The sequence below is a fragment of the Ochotona curzoniae genome, unplaced genomic scaffold, assembly GCF_017591425.1.
Source record: "Ochotona curzoniae isolate NIBS_2020 unplaced genomic scaffold, NIBS_Ocur_1.0 contig_517, whole genome shotgun sequence".
NCBI lineage: Eukaryota > Metazoa > Chordata > Mammalia > Lagomorpha > Ochotonidae > Ochotona > Ochotona curzoniae.
Genome location: NW_024466454.1, coordinates 5,713,193 through 5,723,880, shown reverse-complemented (window position 1 = coordinate 5,723,880; position 10,688 = coordinate 5,713,193). Strand labels below are relative to the sequence as shown.

The 10,688-nt window shown below is 50.0% G+C and overlaps 1 protein-coding gene across 4 annotated transcripts; it reads right to left on the bottom strand.

Moving 5' to 3' along the window:
• Positions 1 to 8,266: 8,266 nt before the first annotated feature.
• LOC121162220 (heterogeneous nuclear ribonucleoprotein A1-like) lies at positions 8,267 to 9,784 on the bottom strand. Of its 4 annotated transcripts, none has more exons than XM_040989120.1 (2): positions 8,953 to 9,784; positions 8,267 to 8,814 (listed from the first exon to the last, which is right to left on the bottom strand). In XM_040989120.1, exons 1-2 carry the CDS (start codon positions 9,725 to 9,727, stop codon positions 8,618 to 8,620), a joined length of 972 nt encoding a protein of 323 aa, XP_040845054.1. In that variant the 5' UTR covers positions 9,728 to 9,784; the 3' UTR covers positions 8,267 to 8,617. The 4 variants fall into 4 exon arrangements, with proteins under 4 accessions (XP_040845054.1, XP_040845053.1, XP_040845052.1 ...); XM_040989119.1 differs by having other exon boundaries at positions 8,267 to 8,847; positions 8,977 to 9,784; XM_040989118.1 differs by having other exon boundaries at positions 8,267 to 8,829; positions 8,977 to 9,784.
• Between the last annotated feature and the right edge of the window lie 904 nt (positions 9,785 to 10,688).

The following is a 10,688-nucleotide window of genomic DNA, read 5'->3' as shown; positions in this document are numbered from 1 at the left end:
CCCAAGTGAAGCATCAAGTACAGAGGCCAAAAAGTTCGAATGCATAGTCAACAGGCCATTACTTTTGTTTTCCTGATTTTTTTTTTTTTAATTCCCAAGCACTAACAAAGTCTGGTGCCAGGAGTTGGGTGGTGCAGACAGAAATGGATGAACAATGGGTTACAACTGCCAGAAAGCCAAGGGCGTCACATTAGCAGCAACAGAAGTCCCCACTTCTCGTGAGGAGCAAAGAGCAGCAAATACACATCCCTTCAGTCTCCAGGGGAACAATAGCAACAGAGAACTCGGTGCAGCTGCCGGTTCACCTACAGGCTGCCTTTCCCTCGCGGCCAGAGGATGACAAGGACTATAGGAAGCTTTGTTTCTGGAAAGGGCCTCATTCCCATCCCTGCAAAGCTAGTTCCCCAAATCATCTGGCCTCTCCTGAGAGTCAAGTTCTCTTTCGGAAAAGGAGGGAAAACCGCTCATCTCTTAAGGTCCCTTTTTCTAGGCAGACGGACAGGTAACGCAACGCTTCTCCCCAACCCTCGGGGGCCTTAGCTGTGCACGACGCCCTCGGGGGCAGGAGGGTAGGGCAGGAGATGCAGACCGGTGGATCAGGAGGTGGAGACAGCGCCTTCCTGCGCCTGACTGACTGCGGGACGCGCCACCCGGACCCGCCATCCCTCAGGGCGTCCCTGTCAACAGGCGCGCGCCGCCCGCAGACCGTCCCGTCAGGGAGGCTTGCTTTCTGTCACAGCCCAGCCCTTCCTCAGGACTCCTCTCGCGTCCCGGGGCGGTCGCCTCTTCCGCGCACCACCCACGGAAACGTCTCAACACCCAGCACGGCCTTCCTGGTTCGTCTCCATCAGTAACAAAGAACGGTCTTGGCCGCGCCGGGCCTGCCAGCCTGCGACCGCCATTTTAGGCAGCTCCACGCGGCGGCCATTACAGGACGCACTGCTCAGCGGCCGCGGCGGCTCCTCCCCCTCACCCGCGCCGAGGCCTGAACAGGGTCGAGAGCCAGTCGTCGCGGACTGGAGGGGGCAGGGAGAGGGAGGAGAATGAAAAACAAAACAGAGGAGAGAGGGGCGCGGGGACAGGGCGATGCTCTCAGCTCGGGGATATCGCCCGAGCCACCTCCATAGAAATCCCGCGCGCTGCTGGCGCGGTCCTGGTCTAAAAGATAAATTTAGCACCCTGGAGCATCCAAACCGTACAGTCGCCATGAGCGACTGCGCCGCCACCCAATCGGCGCCCGAGCTGCTGGCCGCCACCAATCCGCGCAGAGCAGTGGGGCGGGACTGGGGAGAGGGCCAAGCTCGGCTGAGGCGCAGCCCTGCTGCTCTGGCGGCCGCGGCTTGGGCCCAGTGTTTGCGGTGGATGAAGCTATTGTTCTCAAACTGCTCCGGGTCCCTGTTCACCGGGTCCCTTGCTTAGAATCCAGGTTCCCGGGTGCTGTCAGATAGAATGGATGATCCTATGGGACGGGAGTGGAATCCAGGACTCTGCATTTTCTGGAGCTCTGGCAAGGTGCCCGGGCGGAGGCGACTTGGATGGATTCCTGGTAGCCGGAAGGAGAGTGCAGAGAGCGCGCTTTGGCTGCTCTTGCCTTCTACTCCTTTGTTCCCTGAGGCCTCCTGCTTTCCTTGAATTCCCACTGGAAATGGGGAAGAAAACTTGCCCTCTGCGCAGCTGGCCGCGGCATGTCAGGGGCTTTGGCCAAGCCGGGATTGAGCCTGGCTGAACGGGGTGGGCTCGTGGCTCCACAGCATCGGCTTTCTGTCCTTGCCCTTCATGGTGGCACCCGCTCTTCCGCGGGCGTTTAGGTTGTAATTCTGCGTCCTCCCTTGTCCTCAAAGACACATTTTGTGGGAGACCCTTGTATTGTAGTTCCTCATTGGCAGCTTTATAACAGAACAGCTAAGAAGGGGATGTATTAAAGTATCGGCGGCATTGAATGTTAGACCCATGTAGTTCAGTATTGTCTGTAATGTTTAGTCTTTCAAGGTCTCGTAGCATCATTACATGAAAATTGAATCATGTTTTTGAGGTACTGCGCAATGACAGCGTCTGTGTTACTTACACAGCTGTTTGTGATCAAGGGGCTGGCTCTTACAGTGCTTGCCCGAGATCCACTCCTGCCTCGGCTTGAGGTCTGGCTTCCTGCTAAGGGACACCGTGGCAGACGGTCAGTGATGAATTTGGTGGTTGGATTCCTGCTTCCTAGTTCAATGCCGCGATTGAATTCTGGGCTCCTTGCTTTGGCCTGGCACAACCCCGCCATGGCTGTTGTAGGTCTTTGGAGGAGAGGATCAACCAGCTAATAGAAGATATCTGTGTGTCTGAAATTCTGTGTTTCAACCAAACAAAAAACCAGACAGTGAGATAAAATCACTTAGCTGTTGAAAGAATCCAACCCTTAGTTCAATTTCCAGGACTGTATGAATGAATTCCTAGAATGGGTATTTGGTCCCAAATGTTTAAGGCCATTTTAAACCTCCTCAACTTGCACTATAATCTATTGTCTAGTATAATCATTATTTAATTTTTTTAATTGGAAAGGCAAATTTACAGAGAGGGGAGAGAAAGATCTTCTATTGGTTTATTCATTCCTTAAGTGATTGCAATGGCCAAAGCTCAGACAAAACAAAGCCAGGAGCCAGGAGCTTCTTCTGGGTCTGTCACACAGTTACAGGGTTCCAAGGGGTTGGGCCGCCCTCCACTGCTTTCCCAGGCCACAAGCAGGGAGCTGGATGGGAAGTGGAGCTGCTAGGACACGAACTGGCACCCATATGGGATCCAAGTGTGTGCAAAGTGAGGTCTTTAGCCACTAGGCTACTATGCTGGACCCAAATATCATTATTGTCATTTATAAAAGATTTGGAAGGTAGAGTTAGAGAATGAAGGAGATCGTTGAGGGTTTTTTGTTTTGTTTTAAGCTTGACTTATTTTTGGGTTTGGTGTGGTAGCATAGTGGTGAAAATCCTCGCCTTGAATGCACTGGGATCCCATATGGTTGCCGGTTCTAGTCCTGGCGGCCCCTCTTCCCATCCAGCTCCCTGCCTGTGGCCTGGGAAAGCTTTGAGCATGGCCCAAAGCCTTGGGACCCTGCACCAGTGTGGGTGACCTGGCTCCAGGCTCCTGGCTTTAGATTGGCTCAGCTCCAGCCATTAAAGCCACTTGGGGAGTAAACTGTCAGACGGAAGATCTTACTCGCTGTCTCTCCTCCTCTCTGTATATCTGCCTTTCCAATTAAAAAAAAAAAGATTGACTTATTTTTATTGGAAAGGCAGATATACAAAGATAGGAGAGAGAGAGACAAAGATCCTCCATCTGCCAGTTCTCTGCCTCACCCAAGTAGCCACAACGACTGGAGCTGAGCCAATCCGGAACCAGGAGTTAGGAGCCTCTCCGATTCTCCCATGTGGGAGCAGGGTCCCAAGGCTTTGGGCCGTCCTCCACTGCTTTCCTAGGCCACAAGCAGGGAGCTGGATGGGAAGTGGAGCGGCTGGGACTTGAATTGGTTCCAGATATGGAATCCTGGCACTTGAATGAGGAGGATTAGCCAATTGAGCCATTGTGCAGGGAACAAGCCTGGAACTTTTTTACTTTCCAAGAATAGCACAAGAGTCCCTGTCTCCCATAGCTGTGCCAGCATTCCTTTGCATAACCCAGTCTTTAAATTTTGCAGTTTGATAAATGAATTCATTTTCATTTTGCTTCTCTGATATCCAACGAGGCTGGGCATCTTTTTTGTAAGTTTATCTACTGCCAGTTCTGAGGTTTTTCCATTTTCCCTAATGGATGGCTTTCCATTATTCTAAAAAGTTATTCATTTCTATTTATTTGAAAGTGGGTGCAGGAGAGGAGAGAAAGAGATTGATCTGTTAACTCGCGCTTTAAATACCTGTAACAACTGGGTCAGGACCAGGCCAAAGCCAGTAGCCTAAAGCTCCAGGTTTTCTAGGCCAGTGGCAGGGACTCAGTTCTTTAAGCTGTCACCTGCTGTGCATATCACCAGGATTTGCATAAACAGGAAGCTGGAGTTGGGAGCAGAGCAGATTTCAGATCTAGGCTCTTTGATGTGGCCGTAAATGTCCCCAAAGTCGGCTTCAGATTAGATCAAATGCCTGCGCCTTTGGTTTCCTTTGAATTGATTGACAAAATATCTTAAAATGTTCCGATTATGAATGTTGTGTTAGGTATGTTTATCAGCACAGAGAGCAGTTGTATCACCTCGAGGCTCTCTGCCCTTGCCCTTTTATAGCCACACTTGCAGCTCTTCCACATTTACCCCTACTTAACCTTGGCAAGCACTAACTTGTTCTCTGTTTCTATAAATTTACAATTTCAACAATGTTAACAATGTTTTATAAATGGAATCACACATTATGTAACATTTTTTAGCTTGGATTTTTTTTCCCCACTGAGCATAATTCTCTATAGATTCACCCAGATTATGTAGTTTCCCTTTTATTGCTGAGTAGTATGCATGGTACAGTGCACCACAATTTGTTTAACCATTCATTTACTGAAGGTCCTCTTGGTATTTATAATTTGTTTATAATAAATTAGACTTCTACAAATATTTGTGTACAGCTCTTTGGCTGTGCATGAGTTTTCATTTTCTTAGGTTAATGCCTCAGAGTTTATTTTATGCATTGTATTATTTCTTTAATTAATTTATTTGAAATACAGAGACAGACAGCTCCCATTCACTGGTTCGCTTTTTTTAATTTATTTTTCTTTATTTTTGACAATCTTTATATAGTTAATTAGGGCAAAAAGGTTCAAGGGCTACAGGAAAGTGGGTAAGACTATTATTTCACATTGTTTTTTTCCTGTATCTGGGGTAAAGGGGGAGGTAAAGGGAGAAGCCCCACCCAGTCTCCCACCCATCCCAGGTCCCGGATGTGGGGCATGCTCCGAGGGTCTTGCTCAAGTGGTTTTGATAGTTCAACACTTTTTGAATTGCTGCCAATCTCGTCATTCCAAGCACGATGAAGTCACTGCAGAATCCACTGATTGACATAATACACATTAGAGTCTCCATTTGCCCAGTTTTTCACTGCCAACATATGGCTGGGGTAGTTGATTGATTTGTTCTGTCCTGTGTTGTGGTGCCAGGTGTCCTCTGCAGGTTCGGATAGACTGCCATATCCTCCATGTGCAGCTGGTTATGCTCTCCACTGACCAGATTCTTGTGTGTACTTGCAAGTACAAGGCCCAGCACAGTCCATCTCCCCAATCAGCTGGTGGTTGCAGTTGCTGGGTCAGTTCTGTTTCTAGCCCTGTCTTCCACTGGAATCAATAGGTATTGTAACCCAGTCTGATTCTGCCCAGCACACACTCGGCCCTCACATAAACCAGTGGGAGCTGCAGTCTAGTTGGAGCAACCCACAATAACCCCCACCAGGCTGGTGCCCTACCCTGATTCCTGTGCTTGCCAGTATGTACAGCAGACTATTCTGTCCCACATCCGTTCCGCTCTCATGCATGTCTACGGGCATTGAAGCCTAGTTCAACCCAACCAGCTCCACTATCCAGCCCTCACTCATGCTGTTGGTTGCCTTTCTGTTTAGCCACCCCTGCTTCTGTCCTCCTTTTTGTGCTCTCCAGTGGGAGTGGTAACCCAAGAGGGAGGAGCCCAATATTTCCTTTCTAGGCCACTCCCGGATTATGCACTCTCCAGGTGGTTCTGGAAGTATTACTTTTGAAAGATTTATTTATTTTCATTGGAAAGGCAGATACACAGAGAGGAAGGTCTTCTGTCCAGTGATTCACTCCCCAAGTGACCCCAATGGCTGGAGCTGAGCCGATCCAAAGCTAGGAGCCAGGAGCTTCTTCCGGGTCTCCCACGTGGGTGCAGGGTCCCAAGGCTTTGGGCCATCCTTGATTGCTTTCCCAGACCACAAGCAGGGAGCTGGATGCGAAGCAGGGCTGCCGGGATTCAGACCGGCACCCATATGGGATCCTGGCGTGTGCAAGGTGAGGCCTTTAACCACTACACCCTGCACCGGGCCTGGTTCTGGGATTTAATTTGACAGATTTAGCGTGTAGTGCGAGCCCCGCCAGTTGATGCTGTGGCAAAGCCTAACCAACCCTTACCCATTCTAATTTTTTAAATTTAAGATTTATTTATTTTTATGGGCCCAGCAGCGTGGCCTAGCAGCTAAAAAAAAAAAGATTTATTTATTTATTGGAAAGGCAGATGTACAGAGAGGAGGAGAGACAGAGAGCAAGATCTTCTGTCCGATGGTTCACTCCCCAAATGAGTGCAATGGCTGGAGCTGAGTCAATCCGAAGCCAGGAACCAGGAGCTCTTCCGGGTCTTTTATGCAGGTGCAGGGTCCCAAGGCTTTGGGCCATCCTTGACTGCTTTCCCAGGTCACAAGCAGGGAGATGGATGGGAGGTGGAGCTGCCAGGATTAGAACTGGCGCCCATATGGGATCCCAGAGCATTCAAGGCGAGGACCTTAAGCATTATGCTATTGCATCAGGCCCAACCTACTCTATTTTTTGCTTGCACCAGTTGGAATAATCAGCCCAAACTGGCTTTTCCCTGATCTAATTCACAAGAGGCCCACATCTGTTGTAGCACTGCCTGGCCTGGTCTGCGCCTATCCCAATCCATGCTCTCCAGTGGGAGTGGTTGTCCAGCATTTGAGCCACATTCCCCCTGCCGGCTCTGCCCCTCCCTCCCTGGTTCTCATATGTACTATTGGGCGCTGTGGCCACATCTGGTATGGATCACCTCTCTTGGTATTTTGTATTGTGCACTGGTTCTTGTAGTGAACGAACCTGGCTTGACCCACACTCTGTTCTGGTACTTGGATTCACCAGTGGATGATGTGAACAGGTTTAACCTGGTCTGCCCCCTATCTGTGCCAAATGGATGCCGGTGGGTAACCTTCCATGGCCTGTTTTGGGCTGTTTCCTATTATGCTTCTTGCGCTTGCCGGCAGGGACTGTGTCCTGTCAGAAAATTGCCCAGGCTCCTCCATCAGAACCTCTCCCAGTGCCACATTTCATGCATAATAGCCCTACTCAGCTCATCTCCTGTCTGTAGGAACAGTGGCCTTTCCTGACTGGCATTCAACCCATTCTGGTTCTTACTGTTGGATGTTTCAGCCCAGCCACAGCTCACAGGTGGCTCAATAGGGGCTGAGGCCTAGCCTAGTCCCTCCCACATCTACCCTGGTCCTCCAGAGCACCAGATGGTGTTGGAGTCTAGCCTGGCTTGGTGCATCCAGTCCCAGTCCACACTTACTACAGCCATTTCCAGACCAGTACTCGGCCCCCACCCTCACCAGTGGGAATCAGCCCAGCTAGAGGTCCCCTTAGCTCCCCAGCCGGGCCTGTTCCCAGCTACAGATTTTGCACATGCCAGTGGTTGCTCTGACTCAGCTTGGCACAGCCCCTCACCTGTCCCGACCCTGCTTTAGATGCTGTAGGTTAGCGTCCCTGGCTCATGCAGACCAGCAGGTGCAAGAGCCTAGCTCAGCATGCCCTGTGCTCCATCCCGAGCTAAGGTTTGCTCAGACCTGCCCGGTCTACCTTGTCCCATTACCAACCCACACATTAGCCAGCCATTGGAGCTACTTTGCCCAGCTTGTCCAACCCCCAGGTATGGACCATGTGTTCACCAGCAGGAGATATGACCCACCAGGGGAATTTCCCAAGTTCCTCCCCTTGACCCACTCCCAGACCCAGTTCTCATACACTGGTTCACTTTTAAATGCCCACAATGGACTATGATGGACCAGACCAAAACTTGGAACCTGGAACTCCATCTGCAGTTCTCACATGATAGCAGGGACATGAACGTTTCATCTGTCACCTCCTATCTCCTAGGCTGTGCATTAATGGGCTGCTGGAATGGGGACTTACCTAAGCACTCTGATACGGGATGTGGGCACCTAAGCAGCATCAGAAACCTCTTAATTTTATACTAGGCATTTGTCTCTACTCTTTTTTTAAAAAAATTTTTCATCTGTACTTTTATCTGGTACTGTTATTCAATTTAAATATACTGCAAAGGATGTGCCTACAATCACTTTTATAACCAAATAATCCCAAGACGCTGCTTGGGTGGCTCATAATGATGAGCTTCAGCAGGTCACAACAGAAAACTGCCAGGATGAGGACAACGGCCTCCTCCACCCAAGCAATGTGTAATGGTTCCAATGGGAACCTCGCATCGCCCTGATGAATTCTGACTTCACACTTTTGGGGAAGGTTACCAAGATGGCGTCAAAGTAGACTAAATTTACACAGCACATTTAAAAAAAAAAAGACATTTATTCAACGTTATGATCAAACTATTACAATTAGCAATCAACAGCAAGGGTGCAAAAAAAGAAAACAAAGAAAAACTACATTTAAAACCCTTTGTTGGAATGCTTTACACTTCCCACAGAACAGAAACTAAAGTAACCTGTTATACAATTAGTCACAAATATAGTCCTCGAGTTTTTTTTGCCCATACACAGGAGTATTCTCTACATATCTTCTTTGTAGTAGCTAGGCCCTGCCACTACTGTGCTTGGCTGAATTCACCAATCTGTTGTAACCTGTAGCTTCCCTGTCACTCTCTGGCTCTGCTCTCCTGCTAAGTTTTGTTTCCTGGCAGTCACTAAAATCTTCTGCCACTGCCATAGCTACTGCTGCTGCTGGAACCGCCATAGCCACCTTGGTTTCGTGGTTTGGCAAAATATTGGCCACCACCACCATAGGGGCCAGAGCTTCTGCCCCCGTAGTTTCGTCCCTTCATGCGTCCAAAATTTGAAGACTGATTGTTGTAATTGCCAAAGTCATTGTAGCTTCCACCGCCTCCAAAGTTGCTTCCACTCCCACCAAAGCCGCCTCTGCCATTGTTATAGCTGTCATAGCTGCCACTCCTGCCATAGCCACCGCCATAGCCACTGCCCTGGCCACCACTTCCATAGCCTCTGCTTCCTCCAGAGTAACCAGGGCCGCCTCCTCCATAACCACCATCATTACCAAATCCGTTGTAACCATCCCCACTGCCACCATAACCACCACCACCTCGGCTGCCACCATAGCCACCACGACCACTGAAGTTTCCTCCTCGACCGAAGTTGTCATTGCCACCAAAGCCACCTCCATAGTCACCACCAAAGTTTCCAGAACCACTTCGGCCTCGTGGGGCAGAGGCAGCGCTGGCCATCTCCTGCTTCGACAGGGCCTTCCGGACGTTACAGCTGTGACCGTTCACGGTGTGGTATTTCTGAATGACAATCTTGTCGACAGAATCGTAGTCACCAAAGGTCACAAAAGCGAAGCCTCTCTTCTTGCCACTGCTGCGATCGGTCAGGATCTCAATCACTTCGATTTTCCCAAACTGCTCGAAATAATCTCGGAGGTGATGCTCTTCGGTGTCTTCCTTAATGCCCCACACGAAGATTTTCTTCACAGTGAGATGGGCACCGGGTCTTTGAGAATCTTGTCTGGAGACAGCCCTCTTGGGTTCCACCACTCTGCCGTCTACCTTGTGTGGCTTCGCGCTCATGGCCGCATCCACTTCCTCCACGGTGGAGTAGGTTACAAACCCAAAGCCCCTGGAGCGCTTGGTGTTCGGGTCTCGCATCACCACACAGTCCGTGAGCGTTCCCCATTGCTCAAAATGGCTCCGCAGGCTCTCGTCGGTCGTTTCGAAGTTCAGGCCTCCGATGAAGAGCTTCCGCAGCTGTTCGGGCTCTTCGGGAAACTCCCACTCGGACATGACGGCGGTGCGAGGAGAGAGAGCGCGATGCTGCTACCTCGGCGGCGTCCACGAGCAGAACGGAACAACGAACCAACGGATCCGCCTGCCTACCTCCGGTTTCGCTTTTTTAATCCCGCCTCCGCGCCTTCGACATTGGCAGATTCGGCCACCGCCCGCCTCTGATTGGACCGTTGAAATATCCGCCCCTCCCTATTGGTGGATGCTGCCGCCATCTTCGAGGACGTCACGTCTGGGCGATCTGCGCAGGCTCCAACCCTCGGACGCCATTGGCTTTTGGGCAATTTACTCTCCATCGTCCTGATTGGCTAGCCTACCAATCAGTCAGATTTGAACCTACTTGGGGTGGTGCTTGAAAGTTTTTTTTTATTCTCCTCGCCTAAACATGATACCGTAGTCGCTTGGTGACGCATAATTAAGACGACGCGGCAGAAAAGTAGTATATCTGACAATTTTTTTTTTCCCGCAATGACTCTATTCCTTAACCAGGCCGGACTCGGCGGCGTGGCCTAGCGGCTAAAGTCCCCTCCTTATGAATACGCCGGGATCCCATAACGACGCAGGTTCTAATCCCAGCAGTCCCACTTCCCATCCAGCTCCCTGCTTGTGGCCCAAGGCTTTGGGACCCTGCACCCGTGTGGGGGACCTGGAGGAAGTTCATGGGGCTCCGGGTCGGCGCACACCGGCGTTGCGCTCACTTGGGGGTTGCAATTCAAATAAGTCATTTAAAACAAAAGAATGTAGTATATTTTTAATTCATTTCTATATAAAGTATAAGACTTAGGTGAAGATTTTTTCCCCTCCATCTGTGTCCAATAGCTCTAGCAGCATTTATTGAAGGGATATCTTTCTTCTGTTAAGTTGCTTTAGAACCTTTGCCAAAAGTCATTTGGGCAGACACTTCTTTTGTGAGTCTATTTATAAACTCTCTATGTTACCTTATTGATTTCTGTGTCTGTTC

Excerpts from the sequence above, each read along its gene's own strand:
- LOC121162220 (XM_040989117.1), bottom strand. The coding sequence starts at position 9,727 with ATGTCCGAGTGGGAGTTTCCCGAAGAGCCCGAACAGCTGCGGAAGCTC.